The sequence below is a fragment of the Scyliorhinus torazame genome, chromosome 27, assembly GCF_047496885.1.
Source record: "Scyliorhinus torazame isolate Kashiwa2021f chromosome 27, sScyTor2.1, whole genome shotgun sequence".
NCBI lineage: Eukaryota > Metazoa > Chordata > Chondrichthyes > Carcharhiniformes > Scyliorhinidae > Scyliorhinus > Scyliorhinus torazame.
This window is the reverse complement of record NC_092733.1, coordinates 8427077-8454367: the sequence shown is the minus strand read 5'-3', so window position 1 is coordinate 8454367 and position 27291 is coordinate 8427077. Positions and strand designations below refer to the sequence as shown.

Sequence of the window (27291 nt, the reverse complement as noted above, 5' to 3'; positions counted from 1 at the left end):
GGTCCCTGGAGCTGTGAAGCAACAGTGCTAACACTGTGCTACCGTGAAGCCCACATTAAAGGTCCCAGAAGCTTGTCCGACGTTGAACGCCCGACGGTAAGATGCCGCCGTCACCCTCGACACACTCAAATCTGTTCACCATTCCCACTTTTCAGAAGGTTCCATTGATTGTCACAGTTTGAAGTGTTTGCTGTTAGTTATTGAGTTTCGGAGAATTCGACTTACAATCTCTCGGCTGCTAAATTAAACTTTGCGACTAAGTTCTTGCTGATTTCCCAGGTTCAGAGACCAATGAGACAGTGGAGGAGTTTCAGTCGAAAGTCCAGATGCAAGTCTCTCACGCACTGAATAACGGTGAGTGCAGTCTCTGTGAAATCAATGTCATTGGGAGAGTTTCACCTGTAAAAACCCAAGAATTCAGAGTAAAGGACAAATGATTAGAACGCCAGTTAGGTTAGCAGCTAATTACTCAGAACTCTAACAACTATTTATCCTCTGTTCTTAGACTGCAATGACAAGTCCGCATTTATCACACGTCCTGTATTACCCCGAGGGTTTTGTGCGTCTTTAGATTTATTTTCAAACAACTGAGTTCACAACAGGTTCACCTTCCTGAGCAGCGTCGGTTAACTGGCTTTTTACATGACATTAGCACCAGGTGAGGGGTCAAATTGATCCCCCTATTGTACCACACCGTGTCTGACCATTACAGGGTTTTTCTTTTGTGAATTTAGAAGGATGAAGGTATTTTACTGAAGGTCTGCCTTTAATCATTTACAACCAGTAACAAAGCTAACTGGCTGTCTTTAATTTTAAAAGAAAGAGGGGCTTGTTTTTATTGAGTTAATAATCCCACCCAGGAAAAGATAGCAAAATATTTAAACAGGTAAATCTGCGCTTCTCAAACTTTCATGGCCCACATTTACACACACACACACATGTGCGCGCACACAGACACACACGCACACACACACACACGTGCGCGCACACAGACACACACGCACACACACACACACACACACAGACACACACTCACGCACACACTCATGCACACACACACGCACACAGACACACACGCACACACACACACACACACACACACACACAGACACACACTCACGCACACACACACGCACACAGACACACACACAAACACACACACAGACACGCGCACACGCATACACAGACACACACACACACACACACACACGCACACAGACACACACACAAACACACACACAAACACACACACAAGCATGCAAAATTTACAAGTTTTACCATTGGTAGTTACTTATTTATCCAAATCAAAATTCACTACTGAAAGATTTTAAAACTTGAGTGTTCTCTGTTTAGAGTCCTTGTTGGTGCTGTGGTTGTGCCAGAAATTTTTCCCGAGTTCCTTTAGGTTCCAGGAGTCGAGTTGAAGCCCGGATAACTACAATTGCCGGCGATAATTCCTTTTTAATCCATAACCTGTCTCCTCCAGAAGTCGATGGGTTTTGCACCTGATGTTCCGTTTGATGGAGAATTCACTATCTCTGTGCTGGATTTTTAATCTGTAAGTGATAGGGAGAGGGGAGAAGGGAGTTCCTGACTGCTCTGTTGGCAGCTTTCCCAGAGTACTGAACGCTTCTGTCTTTAGCAGCTTGGAGTAAAAGAAATTTCAAAATGGTTACTTCAGTCACATGACCTCTCTCTTCCCATAATGACTTCAAAGAGGATTTGTTGGTCTGATGTCGGAACCAATAGTTGCTTTTGCTTCATGGCTGGTGGGTGAGTGGATTCTGAAGTGTCCCCTGAATGAGTCAATACCTCTCTTGATGAGATAGGAAGACATCTTTCATGCGTCTATTGGTCCAGCAGGCTTCCTGTTTCTGCTGGAGAGGTACCCTTATAGACACGTAAATGTAACGACCAGGATATTTTTTTCAGTCCATCCTTTGGAAGTTGTTCTCGACAACCTCAGTTAAGAAATTCCAGAGATGGTTGGCGTGGCATGTCTGGATTATATTCCGCTTTGGAACATTCCAGACACTGGTCACTGGAAATAAGAAAAATGAGGTGACTCGTGGCAGCCATCTTTTGTCAGTGACTTTCTCGTCAATGAAGAATTAAATATAGAGAGTGTGTACTTGGAGGGCAGCAAGGGATTGGGGATGGAGGGGTGGACACTGAAGAATTGGGGCTCGCCGTGCAACTCTCTGAGTTCTCTGTTGTATCCTTGTCAGGACAGATTCTTTTTTTATCTCTGCCATTGACAGCCGCTTCCTCAGCCAGCTGGGCCAGAAACACGGGCATCCCCTTCCTGAAACTCCCAGCTCACTGCCTTTAAGACATTGCTTGCAACCCAAACTCTTCGACCAAGCTTTTGGTCACCTGCCCTAGTGTCCCCTCACCAAGTCAGAATTTGCGACAACGGTCTCACGAAGGACCTTGGGATGCTTACCTACGGTGAAAGGCACCATCTAAATGCAAGTTGTTGTTGCCTTATGTTCGACATGCTGGTTTAGCACACTGGGCTAAATCGCTGGCTTTTAAAGCAGACCAAGGCGGGCCAGCAGCACGGTTCAATTCCCGTAACAGCCTCCCCGAACAGGCACCGGAATGTGGCGACTAGGGGCTTTTCACAGTAACTTCATTGAAGCCTACTCGTGACAATAAGGCGATTTTCATTTCATTTCATGCCTGGCCTGTATGATCTCCCACTCCGCCGCAGCTGGACTCAGGATCCCATCATCCCCCAAATCTTTTCCAACGCCTCAAACCTAGAACAAAGAAGAAAGAAATGTACAGCACAGGAACAGGCCCTTCGGCCCTCCAATCCTGCGCCGGCCATGCTGCCCGACTAAACTACAATCTTCTACACTTCCAGGGACCGTTTCCATAAGACCATAAGACATAGGAGCGGAAATAAGGCCATTCGGCCCATCGAGTCCACCCCACCATTCAATCATGGCTGATTTCAACTCCATTTACCCGCTCTCTCTCCATAGCCCTTAATTCCTCGAGAAATCAAGAATTTATCAACTTCTGTCTTAAAGACACTCAACATCCCGGCCTCCACCGCCCTCTGTGGCATTGAATTCCACAGACCCACCACTCTCTGGCTGAAGAAATTTCTCCTCATCTCTGTTCTAAAGTGACTCCCTTTTATTCTAAGGCTGTGCCCCCGGGTCCTAGTCTCCCCTGCTAATGGAAACAACTTCCCTACATCCACCCTATCTAAGCCATTCATTATCTTGTAAGTTTCTATTAGATCTCCCCTCAACCTCCTAAACTCCAATAAATATAATCCCAGGATCCTCAGACGTTCATCGTATGTTAGGCCTACCATTCCTGGGATCATCCGTGTGAATCTCCGCTGGACCCGCTCCAGTGCCAGTATGTCCTTCCTGAGGTGTGGGGCCCAAAATTGCTCACAGTATTCTAAATGGGGCCTAACTAATGTTTAATAAAGCTTCAGAAGTACATCCCTGCTTTTATATTCCAAGCCTCTTGAGATGAATGACAACATTGCATTTGTTTTCTTAATTACGGACTCAACCTGCAAGTTTACCTTTAGAGAATCCTGGACTAGGACTCCTAAGTCCCTTTGCACTTCAGCATTATGAATTTTGTCACCGTTTAGAAAATAGTCCATGCCTCTATTCTTTTTTCCAAAGTGCAAGACTTCGTACTTGCCCACGTTGAATTTCATCAGCCATTTCTTGGACCACTCTCCTAAACTGTCTAAATCTTTCTGCAGCCTCCCCACCTCCTCCATACTACCTGCCCCTCCACCTATCTTTGTATCATCGGCAAACTTAGCCAGAATGCCCTCAGTCCCGTCATCTAGATCGTTAATATATAAAGAGAACAGCTGTGGCCCCAACACTGAACCCTGCGGGACACCACTCGTCACCGGTTGCCATTCCGAAAAAGAACCTTTTATCCCAACTCTCTGCCTTCTGTCTGACAGCCAATCGTCAATCCAGGTTAGTACCTTGCCTCGAATACCATGGGCCCTTATTTTACTCAGCAGTCTCCCGTGAGGCACCTTATCAAAGGCCTTTTGGAAGTCAAGATAGATAACATCCATTGGCTCTCCTTGGTCTAACCTATTTGTTATCTCTTCAAAGAACTCTCACAGGTTTGTCAGGCACGACCTCCCCTTACTAAATCCATGCTGACTTGTCCTAATCCGACCCTGCACTTCCAAGAATTTAGAAATCTCATCCTTAACAATGGATTCTAGAATCTTGCCAACAACCGAGGTTAGGCTAATTGCCCCATAATTTTCCATCTTTTTCCTTGTTCCCTTCTTGAACAGGGGGGGTTACAACAGCGATTTTCCAATCCTCTGGGACTTTCCCTGACTCCAGTGACTTTTGAAAGATCATAACTAACGCCTCCACTATTTCTTCAACTATCTCCTTTAGAACTCTAGGATGTAGTCCATCTGGGCCTGGAAATTTATCAATTTTTAGACCTCTTAGTTTCTCTAGCACTTTCTCCTTTATGATGGCTACCATATTCAACTCTGCCCCCTGACTCTCCGGAATTGTTGGGATATTACTCATGTCTTATACTGTGAAGACTGACGCAAAGTACTTATTTAGTTCCTCAGCTATTTCCTTGTCTCCCATCACAAAATTACCAGCGTCATTTTGGAGCGGCCCAATGTCAACTTTTGCCTCCCGTTTGTTTTTAATGTATTTAAATAAACTTTTACTATCATTCCTAATGTTACTGGCTAGCCTACCTTCATATTTGATCCTCTCTTTCCTTATTTCTCTCTTTGTTATCCTCTGTTTGTTTTTGTAGCCTTCCCAATCTTCTGATGCCACTACTCTTTGCCACATTATAGGCTTTCTCTTTTGCTTTGATGCATTCCCTAACTTCCTTTGTCAGCCATGGCTGCCTAATCCCCCCTCTGATAACCTTTCTTTTCTTTGGGATGAACCTCTGTACTGTGTCCTCAATTGCTCCCAGAAACTCCTGCCATTGCTGTTCTACTGTCTTTCCCACTAGGCTCTGCTCCCAGTCGATTTTCGTCAGTTCCTCCCTCATGCCCCTGTAGTTACCTTTATTTAACTGTAACACCTTTACATCTGATTCTACCTTCTTTCTTTCAAATTGGAGATTGAATTCTACCATATTATGATCACTGCCTCCTAAGTGCTCCCTTACTTTAAGATCTTTAATCAAGTCTGGCTCATTACATAACACTAAGTCCAGAATGGCCTGTTCCCTCGTGGGCTCCATCACAAGCTGTTCCAAAAAGCCCTCCTGTAAACATTCAATGAATTCCCTTTCCTTGGGTCCACTGGCAGCATTATTTACCCAGTCCACCTGCATATTAAAGTCCCCCATGAACACTGTGACCTTGCCTTTCTGACATGCACTTTCTATTTCGTGGTGCATTTTGTGCCCCCGGTCCTGGCCACTGTTAGGAGGCCTGTACATAACTCCCATTATGGTTTTTTTGCCTTTGTGGTTCCTCAACTCTACCCACACAGACTCCACATCATCTGACCCTATGTCATTTAGTGCTATTGATTTAATTTCATTCCTAATTAACAAGGCAACCCCGCCCCCTCTGCCCACCTCCCTGTCTTTTCGATAGGTTGTGAATCCCTGGATGTTTAAATGCCAGTCCTGAACCCCCTGCAACCATGTCTCTGTGATGCCTACCACATCATACCTGCCAGTCACAATCTGGGCCACAAGCTCATCTACCTTGTTCCGTACACTGCGCGCATTTAAATATAGCACCTTTAATTCTCTATTGACCGTCCCTTTTTGTTTTCTTAGTGTGGTGGACCTTGGTTTACTGAGACTTTCCATACACTGTGTCATATTTTGTGGGATGGGGACTATCGTAACCTCTCCTGAGTTCTGTCTTTTCGTGCTTTTTTGTATTCCTAAGCAGCTACGCTTCCCACTGATTACTTCACCTCTTGGTTCCCTGACTTTCCCTTCCCCCCCAATCTTCCCTCTATTCTCATCCTATTCGTGTATTTCTCAAGTCCCCCCTCAAACGTCACTATCGTCCCTGCTTCCACCACCTCCCCCGGCAGCGAATTCCAGGCACCCACTAATAATTATAAGAACAATCTTTATTATTGTCACAAGTAGGCTTATATTAACACTTCAATGAAGTTACTGTGAAAAGCCCCTAGTCGCCACATTCTGCCACCTGTTCGGGTCACAGAGAGAGAATCCAGAATGTCAAATTCACCTAACAAGCACGTCTTTCGGGACTTGTGGGAGGAAACCGGAGCACCCGGAGGAAACCCACGCAGACACGGGGAGAACGTGCAGACTCCGCACAGACAGCACGGTAACACAGCGGTTAACACATCTCTGCCGTGAGTTGATATTCTGCGATGAATTGGTGAACAGGTTACAGAGAGGTGAGGGGGTAAAGTTTCCCCGTATTGTGGCTCACACACCCTGCACCCGGTTAGGAGGTGATTTGCTTAAATTTCTAATCTTGAAATCTAAACCGTTTCTCCCATTTTAGTCTCCGACAGGACAGAGCTGCGGGAGCTCGAGCTGCGCATCCTCAGCGAAGTTTCACGGAGGAGTGAGAGAGGTGAGAGAGACAGCGCTGGGTTAGGTCAAACGGCTGGCGTGAATAGAAATTGTGGAGCGAATTCCCATGGGGGAATGTAGAAATTTATGGTACAGAAGGAGGCCATTCAGCCCATCATGTTTGTTGCAGCTGGAAAGGAGAAATCGAGACATCATATTTTATTGTAAATTTGCAGGACGGGTTTAATAATAAGTCACTCCTCCACATTCTGAAGGAGCCGACAGGGGATTGATTGGATTTCAGTTCAATGACGTGCAGTGAGAGTCAGTCTCCTGCAGGTGGCAGCAGTACCCAGGCCTTCCCTGGCCTGGAGCTCTGATCGGAAGTGACAACCTCCACTGGGATGGAGCCTGAGCTCTGTCACTCCCACAGTCAGCAATCCGCCTTCGATCAAGAACACTCCCTCAATCAATTTCACTCTCCCAATCAATATCCCTCCCTAAACCAACATCACTCCCTCAATCAATATCCCTCCCTCAATCAACATTCCTCCCTCAATCAATATCACCCCCTCAATCAATATCCCTCCCTCAATCAATATCACTCCCTCAATCAATATCCCTCCCTCAATCAATATCCCTCCCTCAATCAATATCCCTCCCTCAATCAATATCCCTCCCTCAATCAATATCCCTCCCTCAATCAATATCACTCCCTCAATCAATATCCCTCCCTCAATCAACATCCCTCCCTCAATCAATATCCCTCCCTCAATCAATATCCCTCCCTCAATCAATATCCCTCCCTCAATCAATATCACTCCCTCAATCAACATCCCTCCCTAAACCAACCTCGCATCCTCAATCAACATCCCTCCCTCAATCAATATCCCTCCCTCAATCAATTACTCTCCTTCAACTAGCATCACTCCCTCAATCAATATCACTCTTTCAACTGACATCCCTCCCTCAATCAATATCACTCCCTCAATCAACATCCCTCCCTCAATCAATATCCCTCCTTCAATCAATATCACTCTTTCAACCGACATCCCTCCCTCAACCAACATCCCTCCCTCAACCAACATCCCTCCCTCAACCAACATCCCTCCCTCAATCAATTTCACTCCCTCAATCAATATCCCTCCCTGAACCAACATCCCTCCCTCAATCAATAACCCTCCCTCAACCAACATCCCTCCCTCAATCAACATCCCTCCCTCAATCAACATCCCTCCCTCAACCAACATCCCTCCCTCAATCAACATCCCTCCCTCAATCAATATCCCTCCCTCAATCACCATCCCTCCCTCAAACAACATCCCTCCCTCAACCAACATCCCTGCCTCAATCAACATCCCTCCCTCAACCAACATCCATCCCTCAATCAACATCCCTCCCTCAATCAATATCCCTCCCTCAATCACCATCCCTCCCTCAATCAACAACCCTCCCTCAACCAACATCCCTCCCTCAACCAACATCCCTGCCTCAATCAATATCACTCCCTCAACCAACATCCCTGCCTCAATCAACATCCCTCCCTCAACCAACATCCCTCCCTCAATCAACATCCCTGCCTCAATCAATATCCCTCCCTCAATCAATATCACTCTTTCAACCGACATCCCTCCCTCAACCAACATCCCACCCTCAATCAACATCCCTGCCTCAATCAATATCCCTCCCTCAATCAATATCACTCTTTCAACCGACATCCCTCCCTCAACCAACATCCCACCCTCAATCAACATCCCACCCTCAATCAACATCCCTCCCTCAGTCAATATCCCTCCCTCAACCAACATCCCTCCTTCAATCAACATCCCTCCCACAGTCAACATCCCTCCCTCAACCAACATCCCTCCCTCAACCAACATCCCTGCCTCAATCAATATCACTCCCTCAACCAACATCCCTGCCTCAATCAACATCCCTCCCTCAACCAACATCCCTCCCTCAATCAACATCCCTGCCTCAATCAATATCCCTCCCTCAATCAATATCACTCTTTCAACCGACATCCCTCCCTCAACCAACATCCCACCCTCAATCAACATCCCTGCCTCAATCAATATCCCTCCCTCAATCAATATCACTCTTTCAACCGACATCCCTCCCTCAACCAACATCCCACCCTCAATCAACATCCCACCCTCAATCACCATCCCTCCCTCAATCAACATCCCTCCCTCAACCAAAATCCCTCCCTCAACCAATATCACTCCCTCAACTATCATCACTCCCTCAATCGATATCCCTTCCTCAACCAACATCCCTCCCTCAATCAACATCCCTCCCTCAATCAACATCCCTCCCTCAACCAACATCCCTCCCTCAATCAACATCCCTCCCTCAATCAACATCCCTCCCTCAACCAACATCCCTCCCTCAATCAACATCCCTCCCACAATCAATATCCCTCCCTCAATCACCATCCCTCCCTCAATCAACATCCCTCCCTCAACCAACATCCCTCCCTCAACCAACATCCCTGCCTCAATCAATATCACTCCCTCAACCAACATCCCTGCCTCAATCAACATCCCTCCCTCAACCAACATCCCTCCCTCAATCAACATCCCTGCCTCAATCAATATCCCTCCCTCAATCAATATCACTCTTTCAACCGACATCCCTCCCTCAACCAACATCCCACCCTCAACCAACATCCCTCCCTCAATCAATTTCACTCCCTCAATCAACATCCCTCCCTCAGTCAATATCCCTCCCTCAATCAACATCCCTCCCACAATCAACATCCCTCCCTCAACCAACATCCCTCCCTCAATCAACATCCCTCCCTCAATCACCATCCCTCCCTCAATCAACATCCCTCCCTCAACCAAAATCCCTCCCTCAACCAATATCACTCCCTCAACTATCATCACTCCCTCAATCGATATCCCTTCCTCAACCAACATCCCTCCCTCAATCAACATCCCTCCCTCAATCAACATCCCTCCCTCAACCAACATCCCTCCCTCAATCAACATCCCTCCCTCAATCAATATCCCTCCCTCAATCACCATCCCTCCTTCAATCAACATCCCTCCCTCAACCAACATCCCTCCCTCAACCAACATCACTGCCTCAACCAACATCCCTCCCTCAACCAACATCACTCCCTCAACTATCATCACTCCCTCAATCGCTATCCCTCCCTCAACCAACATCCCTCCCTCAACCAACACCACTCCCTCAACTATCATCACTCCCTCAATCGCTATCCCTCCCTCAACCAACATCCCTCCCTCAATCAATATCCCTCGCTCAACCAACATCCCTCCCTCAATCAACATCCCTCCCTCAATCAACATCCCTCCCTCAATCAACATCCCTCCCTCAACCAACATCCCTCCTTCAATCAACATCCCTCCCTCAATCAATGTCCCTCCCTCAATCAACATCCCTCCCTCAATCAACATCCATCCCTCAACCAACATCCCTCCCTCAATCAACATCCCTCCCTCAATCAATATCCCTCCCTCACCCAACATCCCTCCCTCAACCAACATCACTCCCTCAACTATCATCACTCCCTCAATCGCTATCCCTCCCTCAACCAACATCCCTCCCTCAACCAACACCACTCCCTCAACTATCATCACTCCCTCAATCGCTATCCCTCCCTCAACCAACATCCCTCCCTCAATCAATATCCCTCGCTCAACCAACATCCCTCCCTCAATCAACATCCCTCCCTCAATCAACATCCCTCCCTCAACCAACATCCCTCCCTCAACCAACATCCCTGCCTCAACCAACATCCCTCCCTCAACCAACATCCCTCCCTCAACTATCATCACTCCCTCAATCGCTATCCCTCCCTCACCCAACATCCCACCCTCAATCAATATCCCTCCCTCAATCAATATCCCTCCCTCAATCAATATCCCTCCCTCAATCAACAGCCCTCCCTCAATCAACATCCCTCCCTCAACCGACATCCCTCCTTCAATCAATATCCCTCCCTCAATCAACATCCCTCCCTCAATCAACATCCATCCCTCAACCAACATCCCTCCCTCAATCAATATCCCTCCCTCACCCAACATCCCTCCCTCAATCAATATCCCTCCCTCAATCAATATCCCTCCCTCAACCAACATCCCTCCCTCAACCAACATCCCTCCCTCAATCAACATCCCTCCCTCAACCAACATCACTCCCTCAACTATCATCACTCCCTCAATCGCTATCCCTCCGTCAACCAACATCCCTCCCTCAGCCAACATCCCTCCCTCAACCAACATCACTCCTTCAACTAACATCACTCCCTCAATCGATATTCCCCCCTCAATCAATATCACTCCCACAACTAACATCACTCCCTCAATCGATATCCCTCCCTCAACCAACATCCCTCCCTCAATCTACATCCCTCCCTCAACCAACATCACTCCCTCAACCAACATCCCTCCCTCAATCAATATCACTCCCTCAACTAACATCACTCCCTCAATCGATATCCCTCCCTCAATCAACATCCCTCCCTCAATCAATATCCCTCGCTCAACCAACATCCCTCCTTCAATCAACATCCCTCCCTCAATCAATATCACTTCCTCAATCAACATCCCTCCCTCAATCAATATCCCTCCCTCAACCAACATCCCTCCCTCAACCAACATCCCTCCCTCAATCAATATCACTCCCTCAATCAACATTCCTCCCTCAATCAATATCACTCCCTCAATCAACATCCCTCCCTCAATCAATATCCCTCCCTCAACCAACATCCCTCCTTCAATCAACATCCCTCCCTCAATCAATATCACTTCCTCAATCAACATCCCTCCCTCAATCAATATCCCTCCCTCAACCAACATCCCTCCCTCAACCAACATCCCTGCCTCAATCAACATCCCTCCCTCAACCAACATCCCTCCTTCAATCAACATCCCTCCCTCAATCAATATCACTTCCTCAATCAACATCCCTCCCTCAATCAATATCCCTCCCTCAACCAACATCCCTCCCTCAACCAACATCCCTCCCTCAATCAATATCACTCCCTCAATCAACATTCCTCCCTCAATCAATATCACTCCCTCAATCAACATCCCTCCCTCAATCAATATCCGTCCCTCAATCAATATCCCTTCCTCAATCAATATCCCTCCCTCAACCATCACTCCCTCAACCAACCTCACTCCCTCAATCAATATCCCTCCCTCAACCAACAGCACTCCCTCAACCAACATCCCTCCCTCAATCAACATCCCTCCCTCAATCAATATCCCTCCCTCAATCAATATCCGTCCCTCAATCAATATCCCTCCCTCAATCAATATCTGCCCACAACTAACATCACTCCCTCAATCGATATCCCTCCCTCAACCAACATCCCTCCCTCAATCAACATCCCTCCCTCAAGCAACATCACTCCCTCAACCAACATCCCTCCCTCAATCAATATCACTCCCTCAAATAACATCACTCCCTCAATCGATATCCCTCCCTTAATCAATATCCCTCCCTCAATCAATATCCCTCCCTTCAACCAACATCCCTCCCTCAATCAACATCCATCCCTCAATCAATATCCCTCCCTCAATCAATATCCCTCCCTCAATCAATATCCCTCCCTCAACCAACATCCCTGCCTCAATCAATATCACTCCCTCAATCAACATCCCTCCCTCAATCAATATCACTCCCTCAATCAACATCCCTCCCTCAATCAATATCCGTCCCTCAATCAATATCCCTCCCTCAATCAATATCCCTCCCTCAACCATCACTCCCTCAACCAACCTCACTCCCTCAATCAATATCCCTCCCTCAACCAACAGCACTCCCTCAATCAACATCCCTCCCTCAACCAACATCCCTCCCTCAATGAACATCCCTTCCTCAATCAATATCCCTCCCTCAATCAATATCCGTCCCTCAATCAATATCCCTCCCTCAATCAATATCACTCCCACACCTAACATCACTCCCTCAATCGATATCCCTCCCTCAACCAACATCCCTCCCTCAACCAACATCACTCCCTCAACCAACATCCCTCCCTCAATCAATATCACTCCCTCAACTAACATCACCCTCAATCGATATCCCTCCCTCAATCAATATCCCTCCCTCAATCAATATCCCTCCCTCAACCAGCATCCCTCCCACAATCAACACCCTCCCTCAATCAATATCCCTCCCTCAATCAATATCCCTCCCTCAATCAATATCCCTCCCTCAATCAATATCCCTCCCTCAACCAACATCCCTGCCTCAATCAACATCCCTCCCTCAACCAACATCCCTCCCTCAATCAATATCCCTCCCTCAATCAATATCCCTCCCTCACCCAACATCCCTCCCTCAATCAACATCCCTCCCTCAATCAATATCCCTCCCTCAATCAATATCCCTCCCTCAACCAACATCCCTCCCTCAATCAACATCCCTCCCTCAACCAACATCCCTCCCTCAACCAACATCCCTGCCTCAACCAACATCCCTCCCTCAACCAACATCCCTCCCTCAACTATCATCACTCCCTCAATCGCTATCCCTCCCTCACCCAACATCCCACCCTCAATCAATATCCCTCCCTCAATCAATATCCCTCCCTCAATCAATATCCCTCCCTCAATCAACAGCCCTCCCTCAATCAACATCCCTCCCTCAACCGACATCCCTCCTTCAATCAATATCCCTCCCTCAATCAACATCCCTCCCTCAATCAACATCCATCCCTCAACCAACATCCCTCCCTCAATCAACATCCCTCCCTCAATCAATATCCCTCCCTCACCCAACATCCCTCCCTCAATCAATATCCCTCCCTCAATCAATATCCCTCCCTCAACCAACATCCCTCCCTCAACCAACATCCCTCCCTCAATCAACATCCCTCCCTCAACCAACATCACTCCCTCAACTATCATCACTCCCTCAATCGCTATCCCTCCGTCAACCAACATCCCTCCCTCAGCCAACATCCCTCCCTCAACCAACATCACTCCTTCAACTAACATCACTCCCTCAATCGATATTCCCCCCTCAATCAATATCACTCCCACAACTAACATCACTCCCTCAATCGATATCCCTCCCTCAACCAACATCCCTCCCTCAATCTACATCCCTCCCTCAACCAACATCACTCCCACAACTAACATCACTCCCTCAATCGATATCCCTCCCTCAATCAACATCCCTCCCTCAATCAATATCCCTCGCTCAACCAACATCCCTCCTTCAATCAACATCCCTCCCTCAATCAATATCACTTCCTCAATCAACATCCCTCCCTCAATCAATATCCCTCCCTCAACCAACATCCCTCCCTCAACCAACATCCCTCCCTCAATCAATATCACTCCCTCAATCAACATTCCTCCCTCAATCAATATCACTCCCTCAATCAACATCCCTCCCTCAATCAATATCCCTCCCTCAACCAACATCCCTCCTTCAATCAACATCCCTCCCTCAATCAATATCACTTCCTCAATCAACATCCCTCCCTCAATCAATATCCCTCCCTCAACCAACATCCCTCCCTCAACCAACATCCCTGCCTCAATCAACATCCCTCCCTCAACCAACATCCCTCCTTCAATCAACATCCCTCCCTCAATCAATATCACTTCCTCAATCAACATCCCTCCCTCAATCAATATCCCTCCCTCAACCAACATCCCTCCCTCAACCAACATCCCTCCCTCAATCAATATCACTCCCTCAATCAACATTCCTCCCTCAATCAATATCACTCCCTCAATCAACATCCCTCCCTCAATCAATATCCGTCCCTCAATCAATATCCCTTCCTCAATCAATATCCCTCCCTCAACCATCACTCCCTCAACCAACCTCACTCCCTCAATCAATATCCCTCCCTCAACCAACAGCACTCCCTCAACCAACATCCCTCCCTCAATCAACATCCCTCCCTCAATCAATATCCCTCCCTCAATCAATATCCGTCCCTCAATCAATATCCCTCCCTCAATCAATATCTGCCCACAACTAACATCACTCCCTCAATCGATATCCCTCCCTCAACCAACATCCCTCCCTCAATCAACATCCCTCCCTCAAGCAACATCACTCCCTCAACCAACATCCCTCCCTCAATCAATATCACTCCCTCAAATAACATCACTCCCTCAATCGATATCCCTCCCTTAATCAATATCCCTCCCTCAATCAATATCCCTCCCTTCAACCAACATCCCTCCCTCAATCAACATCCATCCCTCAATCAATATCCCTCCCTCAATCAATATCCCTCCCTCAATCAATATCCCTCCCTCAACCAACATCCCTGCCTCAATCAATATCACTCCCTCAATCAACATCCCTCCCTCAATCAATATCACTCCCTCAATCAACATCCCTCCCTCAATCAATATCCGTCCCTCAATCAATATCCCTCCCTCAATCAATATCCCTCCCTCAACCATCACTCCCTCAACCAACCTCACTCCCTCAATCAATATCCCTCCCTCAACCAACAGCACTCCCTCAATCAACATCCCTCCCTCAACCAACATCCCTCCCTCAATGAACATCACTTCCTCAATCAATATCCCTCCCTCAATCAATATCCGTCCCTCAATCAATATCCCTCCCTCAATCAATATCACTCCCACACCTAACATCACTCCCTCAATCGATATCCCTCCCTCAACCAACATCCCTCCCTCAACCAACATCACTCCCTCAACCAACATCCCTCCCTCAATCAATATCACTCCCTCAACTAACATCACCCTCAATCGATATCCCTCCCTCAATCAATATCCCTCCCTCAATCAATATCCCTCCCTCAACCAGCATCCCTCCCACAATCAACACCCTCCCTCAATCAATATCCCTCCCTCAATCAATATCCCTCCCTCAATCAATATCCCTCCCTCAATCAATATCCCTCCCTCAACCAACATCCCTGCCTCAATCAACATCCCTCCCTCAACCAACATCCCTCCCTCAATCAATATCCCTCCCTCAATCAATATCCCTCCCTCACCCAACATCCCTCCCTCAATCAACATCCCTCCCTCAATCAATATCCCTCCCTCAATCAATATCCCTCCCTCAACCAACATCCCTCCCTCAATCAATATCCCTCCCTCAATCAACATCCCTCCCTCAATCAATATCCCTCCCTCAATCAATATCCCTCCCTCAACCAACATCCCTCCCTCAATCAATATCACTCCTTCAATCAACATCCCTCCCTCAATCAACATCCCTCCCTCAATCAACATCCCTCCCTCAATCAATATCCGTCCCTCAATCAATATCCCTCCCTCATTCCATATCCCTCCCTCAACCATCACTCCCTCAACCAACCTCACTCCCTCAATCAATATCCCTCCCTCAACCAACAGCACTCCCTCAATCAACATCCCTCCCTCAACCAACATCCCTCCCTTAATCAACATCCCTCCCTCAACCAACAGCACTCCCTCAATCAATATCCCTCCCTCAACCAACAGCACTCCCTCAATCAATATCCCTCCCTCAACCAACAGCACTCCCTCAATCAACATCCCTCCCTCAACCAACATCCCTCCCTTAATCAACATCCCTCCCTCAATCAATATCCCTCCCTCAATCAATATCCGTCCCTCAATCAATATCCCTCCCTCAATCAACATAATAGTTATCTTTATTAGTGCCACAATGAACACTGCAGTGAAGTTACTGTGAAAAGCCTCTAGTCGCCACACTCCGGCGCCTGTTCGGGTACACAGAGGGAGAATTCAGATTCTCCAATTCACCTAACAAGCACGTCTTTCAGGACTTGTGGGAGGAAACCGGAGCACCCGGAGGAAACCCACGCAGACACGGGGAGAACGTGCAGACTCCGCACAGACCTAACCACTGTGATACTGTGCCGCCCCTTTGACAAACATCACTCCCTCAACCAAGATTCCTGCAGCAATGCCTCCGAATCAGATGGCCCATTCCTCACAGAGGCCTTCCTATGTTGGTAGAGCAGCTACATATAATAACATTTTTAAAAATTCATTGCATGAATCAGCTCGGAATATTTTGTGTAAAATGACAGTAAATGAATGCAAGCTTACTTTATCAGGTACAATCTGTGAGAGAATAATAATAATATAATAATCTTCATTAGTGTCACAAGTAGGCTTACATTAACACTGCAATGAGGTTACTGTGAAAAGCCCCTAGTTGCCACACTCCGGTGCCTGTTCGGGTACACGGAGGGAGAATTCAGAATGTCCAATTCACCTAACAGCACGTCTTTCGGGACTTGTGGGAGGAAACCGGAGCACCCGGAGGAAACCCACGCAGAGACGGGGAGAACGTGCAGACTCTGCACAGACAGTGAACCAAGCCGGGAATCAAACCTGGGACCCTGGCGCTGTGAAGCAACAGTGCTAACCACTGTGCCACTGAATGTGTGTGTTTGTGTGTAATAGTGTGTGTTTGTGTTTGTGTGAGTGTGTGTATTAGTGTGAGTGTGTGTATTAGTGTGTGTTTATGTGAGATTGTGTGTGAGTTTGTGTTTGTGTGAGTGTATTAGTGTGTTTGTGTTTGTGAGAATGAATGGGTGTGGAGGGTGGGGGTGGGTGGGGATAGGGAGGGTGAGTGGGGGTGAGTGGGGAGGGTGGGCAGGTGTGGGAGAGTGGGGGGTTGGAGAGTGTGGGGGAGTGTGGAGATGGTTTGGATATGTGGGGAGGGTGGGGGGTGTGGGTGGAGCGGGTGGGGATGGGTGGGGAGGTGGGGATGGTGGGGGTGTGAGGAGGGTGGATTGGGTGGGGGGTGTGCGGGTGGGGGAGGGAGGGTGTGGGTGTGGGGAGGGTGGGGATGGGGAGGATGGGTGGGGAGGGTGGGGATGGAGGGGAGGATGGGTGGGGAGGGTGGGGATGGAGGGGAGGATGGTTGGGGGGGTGGGGAGGGAGGGGAGGGTAGGTGGGGGGGTGGGGAGGAGGGGAGGATGGGTGGGGAGGGTGGGGATGGAGGGGAGGATGGGTTGGGGGGGTGGGGAGGGTGGGGAGGATGGGTGGGGAGGGTGGGGATGGAGGGGAGGGTGGGCGGGTGGGGAGGATGGGTGGGGAGGGTGGGGATGGAGGGGAGGGTGGGTGGGGTGTGGGGAGGGAGGGTGGGGATGGAGGGTGGGTGGGGGGTGGGGAGGGTGGGGTGGGGGGATGGGTGGGGAGGGTGGGGATGGAGGGGAGGGTGGGTGGGGGAGGGGAGGGTGGGGAGGTAGGGTGGGGAGGGGGGGATGGAGGGGAGGGTGGGTGGGGGGATGGGTGGGGAGGATGGGGATGGAGGGGAGGGTGGGTGGGGAGGGGGGAGGGTGGGTGGGGAGGGTGGGGATGGAGGGGAGGGTGGGTTGGGGGGGAGGGTGGGGAGGATGGGTGGGGAGGGGAGGTGGGGAGGATGATGGGGAGGGTGGGGAGGATGGGTGGGAAGGGTGGGGATTGGTGTGTGGGTGGGATGTGGGGAGGGAGGGTGGGGATGGGTGGGATGGGTGGGGGTTTGTGGGTGGGGGTGTGGGGATGGGTGGGACGGGGTGGGGAGGGTGGGGATGGAGGGGGTGGGTGAGGAGGGTGGGGGTTTGTGGGTGAGAGTGTGGAGAGGGTGGGGATGGTTGGGGAGGGTGGGGGTTTGTGGGTGAGGGTGTGGGGGTGTGGGGATGGGTGGGGCGGGGTGGGGAGGGTGGGGATGGAGGGGGTGGGTGGGGAGGGTGGGGGTTTGTGGGTGAGAGTGTGGAGAGGGTGGGGATGGGTGGGGAGGGTGGGGGTTTGTGGGTGAGGGTGTGGGGGTGTGGGGATGGGTGGGGCGGGGTGGGGAGGGTGGGGATGGAGGGGGTGGGTGGGGAGGGTGGGGGTTTGTGGGTGAGAGTGTGGAGAGGGTGGGGATGGGTGGGGAGGGTGGGGGTTTGTGGGTGAGGGTGTGGGGGTGAAGGTGTTTGTATTTTATCTCCCTTACGATGCACTCTTGCAATTCAGTTATGGCCGAGTTACTGAAGAACAATAACTTTATAAAGATCATGACCAGAAGATTGGAAATGTTACCCGAACCTGGTGAGTTATCCGATGATAAGCTGATTTAAATAGGTTTAAGGTGGAATCTTCCCTTCCATTGGCAGCAGGAAGCTGGCAGGAGCGAGGCCAGAAATCAGTTTCCCGGGATGAACTTTAGGAATGGATTTCTTGGGACTTTAAGGCCGGTTTGAGCTTTTCTGATATACAACATCGGGAAGCCTATCAGGCCAGCTCATTAAAATGCCACCGACCAGAATTAAGTTGCCCACCAGTCAGAAACTAGAACGTTGACCTTTACAACTGTCTTGCCCCTGGTGGGGTAGGCATCCATTACCCTCTTTAGGGAGCGTGTGCGAATGGCCAACCTGTGCTGGAGATCGGGCGGTGCCAGTAAAAGCTGCGTGGAGGATACCGAGGGAGGGTTAGCGGGCAAGACTAGACCAGGGTACGGGCGAAGGTGGGAGGGAGAGTGCCGGCTGCCCCTGTGCCCTTTAAATATGGCGCCTTGACCTCCGACCCAATGAACCGAAGGGCGGGGACGACGACCTGCAGCCACGTGAATGGGCAAGCCGCAGCGCGCGATCGCATGTGGTCACCCATCCTGCGCCCAGGCCGGGGAATCACCCTTACCTCCCCACCCACCACCAATCCTACACTTCAGAGAGGAAGGTTCCGCATTAGTGCCCGGAGGATGACCATAAGCTTGGTCAGAGGTAGGTTCAGAGGAGCACCTTAAAGGGGCAGAGAGAGAGGTGGAGAGGTTTCAAGAGAAAATCATAGAATTGAGGCCTTTAGCGGCTGGAGACAAGTCGTCATTGACGGAGCATTGAAAATTGGAGTTGCTGGAGTGGCCAAGATGGGAGGGAAATCAATACTTTTCACGTTTGGCCCAGTACAACAGGGAGCCCCTCTTAAACCAGGAAACTGTGGGTGGCTGGAAGCCATTCCTACTCCATGTTGTGTTGTGTTGGTGAAATTCATGCTCCTTTGTTGACTTGTCTACTCAGCATTTCCAGGTCAATGTTAAATGTTTTCCAGCCTGTCAGAATCTTCAATGCCCTCGCCACTGGCTATACTTCAATGAGAGCTGTTACTACTTCTCAACCAACCAAGCCTCGTGGAATGCAAGCAGTTTGTACTGTTCCCTGCGTGGGACCCACCTTCTCGTCATTAACAGCCTTCGGGAGCAGGTGAAGCCAGCTTTATACAATCCGCCGATGTCCAATAGGGCAGGCATTGTCAAACTCAGGGGCGTGACCCGCGGGTGAGTCACGGGCGGGTGTCTGGAGGGTCGTGGAGCCGTCCGTCGCGGCGCTCCCGATCGCGCAAATCCGCACGCAGCGGCTGGCTTTTAATAATGCCGAATGCGAGCGGCCTTCAACTTGGCCAGGAACAGATTAAAAAATTTGGCCGCACTGTGCATGCGCAAAACAATGCGCATGCTCACCGATGATCGGGCACGCATGTGCAGTGCGGCCGCATTTTTTTTTCATATGGTCGCAGCCTTTTCTTTTCAAGTTCGGGGGGGCCAAAACCATGTCCTCCATTTTTGTCAGCAACAAACAAGGGAAGAGAAAATGGTGGGCCGCGATGGTCGGCCGGCGTGGGCCGCGATGGTCGGCCGGCGTGGGCCGCGAAGGTCGGCCGGGTTGGGTCCCGAAGGTCGACCGGTTGGTAAAAATGGGTCCCCGTAAAAAAAAGTTTGAAATATACTGCAATAGGGAATGTGGCGGCGGAGAGAGTAGAGAGAAGAGATGAGAGATCCAGATCTGTGCAGACAATGGAGAGGTTTGCGACATTCCCCTTTGAGCGGAGGGTTGAGGTCAGGTTCCACTGGAAGGTTTGAAAGGACAATGTTTCTGAAGAGGGCCGATTTACAGAGTGATAGGAGAAATCTGGGATTCATTTCAGATCTCTTCAATGCGGTGACACAACGTGATGGATAAAAGCTTTCTGCCCTCTTAAATTCCAGACTTTCCTTCGCTCACAGAACCAAGTAGGTGGATGGAGTTGGGACAAATGTCTGTTCATCTGTTGCCTTTCTTTCCGAAACTTGCACCAGGCAAACCCCCCCCCCCCCAGCACCACACCACACCCCTCAGCACCCCCCCCCCCAACCCCCCCCCCCCCCCCCACCCCCCCCCCCCACCCCCCCCCCCCCCCCCCCCCCCAGTGAGGATTGTGGTCCAATCGATTGATGGAGGTGGTTTGAGGGGGCTGGATGGCCTCCTGTCCCTGTGCAGCGATGACTGTTCCAGTTCAGAAGGTGAGGTGGCGATAGTGGGCGCAGTCCTCCCATCAGCTTTCTTCACGTGATCACCGCTGGGAAAGGCCATGTGATTTCCCCGCTGGCTGGTTTGGAGTTATCCAGATCGGCATTCGCCCACACTTGGAAATTCTTTCGGAGGAGGAGGTAAACTGTGCCCTGGATGACGCGCGCGGGACCTGGAGACGCCGGCAAGGTCCGGCGCTTCATGAATCGAGGCGCCCTTTGTAAAGGCCAGCCAGATCTCAAACTAACACTCCGGCCTCTCTCCAACCGCCCCCCCCTGCCCTACCCACTTCTCTCTGGCAAAGACGTCCCCCACTTTCCTCCAGCATCAGATTGCACCCCCTCACGCGCCAGTAAACCCCCCCAGCCCCTGGAGAGCCACACCCTGCTATAGGGCACCAAATGCCCCCCAATTAATGTCCTGTTCACGCCCCGCCCCCCTCAGACCCCGCCTCCTCCAGGCAGTGCCAACCTGGGAGTGCCAGTTGCCATGTCCCTGGGCAGGGACCACCATGGTCTCCAAGACCACCAGTGTGGCCACCATGTCTGGTCTCCGTTTGCGGAGGCCATTGGGCCGGAATTCTCTGGCATCCCACCACAGCTGGGTGGCAGGGAAGGAATGAGGCTGGGCCCAGAGAGACAGGGGAGAGACAGGATGGGATGTTGGGGTATGACAGAGAGGCCGGGACACGGCGGAAGGTGGGATTCTACTGCCGCTTACGCAAAATCATTCCCACCCCTTCAAGAGACAATGCGGGGGTGGGGTGGGGGTGGGGGGTTCCTCAACGCTATGCTGCCCAGAGGTGTGGCTGACTCGATCCCAGTCCGCAGAGCTGCCGGGTTTTTATTTGTATTTTTTAAATCCATCGCGGGATGTCTCCGGTTCTGGGCGTGGCTGATAGCAAGGAGGGAGTTTGGATGCTTTGCGGAGCCGAGATTGGCCTGGGCCGCACGGGTAGGAGAGGGAGCGAGGGCAACGCACCAACGGCTTGTTCCCCAGGTTTGTCCTTGACCAAGGCCTGGAGATCAATTCTCGACGCCCAATGGGGGACGGGCAATGAATCGCTCTCGCCCGATGAAAGAATTTGAAAAATACTAACGATGTTCCATCTCCATCCGTACGCAGCATTTTGCGACCTTGGAAACCCAATCCAGGAGGTTCTGGATTGGTCTGACTGATCACAAAGAGGTGAATAAATGGCAGTGGATAGACGGCACAGATTACACAAAAACACCCACGTAAGTCCAGCCAAGAGATACAAAACCCAACACTGGCTATCTGAGTGCCTCGCGGCCCAATCCCTATACCTGGTTTTAACACAACACAACAGAGGGAACACATTCCGGAATTCTCCGCTGTTGAGATTCACTTTTCCCGCTGGCGGCCCAACCCTGGCTCTCCCGGCTGGGGGTGTGGCTCCAATGGGGAATTCCATTGACAAGCGACAGGCGGGAGTATAGAATCCCGCCACCAGAGAATGGTGCGCCACCGAGACACACGCAGCTTGGGCACCAGAGAATCTAGCCCGTAATATAAAAACTACGGTTCCAATATTGCCTCCGAGCTGGACGTTGTTTGCAACAATTATTATTGCACTACAAAGTCATGGCGCTTCCTTAATGACAAAGAACAGCGAGCTGCCTGGTATGTGAACAAATAGTCCTTTGGGAGCACACAGCAAGAAATAAGTAAGAAGTCTTACAACACCAGGTTAAAGTCCAACAGGTTTGTTGCGATGTCACTAGCTTTCGGAGCGCTGCTCCTTCCTCAGGTGAATCAGGAGCAGCGCTCCGAAAGCTAGTGTTTGAAACAAACCTGTTGGACTTTAACCTGGTGTTGTAAGACTTCTTACTGTGCTCACCCCAGTCCAACGCCGGCATCTCCACAACAAGAAATAAGAGGCGTGTTGTCAAAGCTTTTCATCTTCCAATCTCCACGGCAACGCCTCGACCAATAAAAGTCCACTTGCCAACCAACCGGCACTCTCTTCTCACTTAATGTAGCTTGTTGTTCCCTTTACAATTTGGTATTCTTGCAAACTGATCTGATGAGTGCAAGACAATCAGCTTCGACGGCATGTGTCTCTTTTTCGTCAATGCTCACCTCGGACATGTAGTGTGAGGGACAGAAAAGGACTTCTTTTTTAAATTAATTTTTAGAGTATCCAATTAATTTTTTCCAATTAAGGGGCAATTTAGCGTGGCCAATCCACCTACTCTGCACATCTTTGGGGAGAATGTGCAAACTCCACATGGACAGTGACCCAGAGCTGGGATTGAACCTGGGAACTTGGCGTTGTGAGGCAGCAGGGCTAACCCACTGCGCCCCCGTGCTGCCCTCAGAAAAGGACTTCTGATGGAAATCAACTCCTGAAGCGGTTTCCCAACCGTCTTTGCGGCAACAACGACAGCCGGCATTTATATAGCAACTTCAAACTAGTAAAACATCCCAAGGTCCTTCAGGGGAACCATTTTCAAACAAAATTTGCACCAAACCACATGAGGCGATATTGGGACAGGTGATCTGAAGCTGAGTCAAGGAGCTAGGTTTTATGGAGAATCCTAAAGGAGCGGGAAAGGATAGAGAGGGAATTCCAGGGGTTCGCACCCAGCCAGTTGAAAACACGGTGTCAAACGGCAGAGGAGTGACAATCGGGATGAAGAAAGGCTGGAATTGGAGGAGCGCAGATCTCAGAGGGTTGTGGGGCTGGAGGAGGGTGGTGGGGTGGAGGAGGTTACAGAGATAGGGAGGGTTGTAGGGGGTGGAGGAGGTTACAGAGATAGGGAGGATGATGGGGGGGGAGGAGGTTACAGAGATAGGGAGGATGATGGGGGGGGAGGAGGTTACAGAGAAAGGGAGGATTGCAGAGACCTGGGGAGGTTACAGAGATAGGGAGGGTTGTAGGAACTGGAGGAGGTTACAGAGATAGGGAGGGTTGCTGGGACTGGAGGAGATTACAGAGATTGGGAGGGTTGTAGGAACTGGAGGAGGTTACAGAGATAGGGAGGGTTGCAGGGACTGGAGGAGATTACAGAGATAGGGAGGGTTGCTGGGACTGAAGGAGGTTACATAAATTGGGAGGGTTGTAGGAACTGGAGGAGGTTGCAGAGATAGGGAGGGTTGTAGGAACTGGAGGAGGTTACAGCGATTGGGAGGGTTGTAGGAACTGGAGGAGGTTGCAGAGATAGGGAGGGTTGTAGGGATTGGAGGTGGTTACAGAGATAGGGAGGGTTGTAGGGGCTGGAGGAGGTTACAGAGATAGGGAGGGTTGTGGAGTCTGGAGGAGGTTACAGAGACAGGGAGGGTTGTAGGAGCTGGAGGAGGTTACAAAAATAGGGAGGGGTGTAGGGGCTGGAGGAGATTACAGAGATAGGGAGGGTTGTAGGAGCTGGAGGAGGTTACAGAAATAGGGAGGCTGTATAGGAGCTGGAGGAGGTTACAGAGATACGGAGGGGAGTAGGGGCTGGAGGAGGTTACAGAAATAGGGAGGCTTTGTAGGGGCTGGAGGAGGTTACAGAGATAGGTAGGGTTGTAGGAGCTGGAGGAGGTTACAGAGATAGGGAGGGTTGCTGGGACTGGAGGAGGTTACAGAAATTGGGAGGGTTGTAGGGGCTGGAGGAGGTTACAGAGACAGGGAGGGTTGTAGGGGCTGGAGGAGGTTACAGAGATAGGGAGGGGTGTAGGGATTGGAGGAGGTTACAGAGATACGGATGGGAGTAGGGGCTGGAGGAGGTTACAGAGATAGGGAGGGGTGTCGGGGCTGGAGGAAGTTACAGAAATAGGGAGGGTTGCAGGGACTGGAGGAAGTTACAGAAATAGGGAGGCTTTGTGGGGGCTGGAGTTGGTTACAGAGATTAGGAGGGGTGTAGGAGATGGAGGAGGTTGGAGATAGGGAGGGGTGTAGGGGATGGAGGAGGTTGGAGATAGGGAGGGTTGTAGGGGATGGAGGGGGTTGGAGATAGGGAGGGGTGTAGGGGATGGAGGGGGTTGGAGATAGGGAGGGGTGTAGGGGATGGAGGAGGTTGGAGATAGGGAGGGGTGTAAGGGATGGAGGAGGTTGGAGATAGGGAGGGTTGTAGGGGATGGAGGGGGTTGGAGATAGGGAGGGTTGTAGGGGATGGAGGGGGTTGGAGATAGGGAGAGGTGTAGGGGATGGAGGGGGTTGGAGATAGGGAGGGGTGTAGGGGATGGAGGGGGTTGGAGATAGGGAGGGGTGTAGGGGATGGAGGGGGTTGGAGATAGGGAGAGGTGTAGGGGATGGAGGGGGTTGGAGATAGGGAGGGGTGTAGGGGATGGAGGGGGTTGGAGATAGGGAGGGGTGTAGGGGATGGAGGGGGTTGGAGATAGGGAGGGGTGTAGGGGATGGAGGGGGTTGGAGATAGGGAGGGGTGTGGGGGATGGAGGGGGTTGGAGATAGGGAGGGGTGTAGGGGATGGAGGGGGTTGGAGATAGGGAGGGGTGTAGGGGATGGAGGAGGTTGGAGATAGGGAGGGGTGTAGGGGATGGAGGAGGTTGGAGATAGGGAGGGGTGTAGGGGATGGAGGGGGTTGGAGATAGGGAGAGGTGTAGGGGATGGAGGAGGTTGGAGATAGGGAGGGGTGTAGGAGATGGAGGAGGTTGGAGATAGGGAGGGGTGTAGGGGATGGAGGGGGTTGGAGATAGGGAGGGGTGTAGGAGATGGAGGAGGTTGGAGATAGGGAGGGGTGTAGGGGCTGGAGGGGGTTGGAGATAGGGAGGGGTGTAGGGGCTGGAGGGGGTTGGAGATAGGGAGAGGGCAATGTAATGGAGGGATTTGGAAACACGGATGAGAATTTGGATGGGCTGGTTTGTTTGTAAACAGTATTATTTAGCCTGTGCTAACGTGGTGGATAGCCAGGATTGGACGCTGTAATAACCGTGATTTGTTCTGGATACTGGATACTGTCCTCAGATACTGGATGCCTGGGGAACCGAGCAACCTTGATGAAAGCTGTGCTCACTTGTGGGTGGATGGAGCCTGGAACGACGCCCCCTGTACCGGGAAAGAGTACTTTGTCTGTGAAATGGAGGCTCAGCAATAAGCCTGTTGCCAAGTCTGCTACACTGTGACCGTTCAACGTCTGGAATGGGAAAGCACTATTTTGGATTTTCTTTAATCCCTTCCCGCTCACCTCTAACTGCATTTATGTAGCACCTTTCATCACTTCTCGCAATGAAGCACTTCTGACATGCAGGCACCGTTGTAATGTCGGAAACGCGGCAGCCAATTTGCTCACAGGCAGCCCCGTCAAACTGCAATGTGATAATGTCCAGGTGACCTGTTCCCGGGATGTTGGTGAACGGGTAAATATTGACCAGGATACTGGGGAAGACACCCCCATTCCTCTCCCAAGTAGTCTCGCCGAATCTATCTGTCCATCTGGGATTTTACACTGAACCGCACGGCAGCTGATCAGGGGAATGGTTTAGCACACTGGGCTAAATCGCTGGCTTTGAAAGCAGACCAAGGCGGGTCAGCAGCACGGTTCAATTCCCGTACCAGCCTCCCCGAACAGGCGCCGGAATGTGGTGACTAGGGGCTTTTCACAGTAACTTCATTGAAGCCTACTTATGACAAGAAGCGATTTTCATTCATTCATTTGAATGCACCCATCCCCCCCCCACAACCTCTTGCCCACCGCACAAAATGCAACCTGAATGTGCGTCACATGCTCTGGGCCCCGCCCCACCCGTATCTTCACTCATTTTTCACCTGAGTTGGCAAGTCAACATTTACAGGGACAGAGAGATCAAGCCGGGGGGGTGGGGGTGTCTGGTTAAACAGTTCTTTCACAGAGCTGAGGGGCAGAATGGCATCCTCCTGTGCTGAGCGACTTTATGATTCTATCTGGGATCCATTTTATTTTGGGTTCTGGTGAGTTTTTCGCGAATCTTCGCTCATCCCTTGTGATGTGAAATCTTTGAATAAAACCACGTTTGGGAATTCTCTCTTGTCTCTGTCGTGGATGTTAGTTTCGTTCTACGTGGCGTCCGATTAAAGCTGTCGCCCAGTTTCGCAGTGACTCACGCTTCAGGAGTTGCGTGCGCGGAGTGTGGGTGTGGGGGGGAGGGGGGGGGGTGTTGGTGGGGGTTGAGGGGTGGGGGGAGCTTCTTACAGTTTGGGAATCCTGCCCTCCCAAATTTGGTGTCATTAAAATGCTTCACTCCAAGCCCCCTTTAGATTTTTTAGCCTGCCCGTGATTTGCCCGTCAAAGTAATTCAGGGCCAGTGTCCGAGGAACTGTGGGTTTCCTGGGTTTACACTGCTGACGTACTTGGAGGGGAGGTTAACTGAGATGGTAATGCTGAGCTGGTCTCGGTGCAGTGCCTTACATTCAGAAGGCATTGGGCGGTCTTCCATTTTCCTCAACCGAGGTGTTACGAGGAGAGGTTAGGTCGGCTAGACCTGTATTCGCTGGAGTTTAGAAGAATGGGAGGGGATCTTATTGAAACGTATCAAATTGTGAAAGGGCCGGACAGGCTGGGAGCCGGGATGTTGTTCCC

At 50.6% G+C, this 27291-nt stretch overlaps 1 protein-coding gene across 2 annotated transcripts in view; it reads left to right on the top strand.

The window, feature by feature from the left end:
- The window catches only part of LOC140403181 (CD209 antigen-like protein C), a 34041-nt gene extending 7304 nt beyond the window's left edge, over positions 1-26737 (top strand). Inside the window, exons 3-8 of one of the 2 annotated variants that reach the window (XM_072490905.1) lie at positions 280-354; positions 6506-6577; positions 18462-18536; positions 19536-19687; positions 21896-22008; positions 25701-26737. In XM_072490905.1, coding sequence (XP_072347006.1) covers positions 280-354; positions 6506-6577; positions 18462-18536; positions 19536-19687; positions 21896-22008; positions 25701-25830 — 617 coding nt within the window. In that variant the 3' untranslated portion in view covers positions 25831-26737. The remainder of the gene's footprint in view (positions 1-279; positions 355-6505; positions 6578-18461; positions 18537-19535; positions 19688-21895; positions 22009-25700) is intronic. The other variant, XM_072490906.1, reaches the window with a different exon arrangement.
- The last annotated feature ends 554 nt before the right edge of the window (positions 26738-27291 follow it).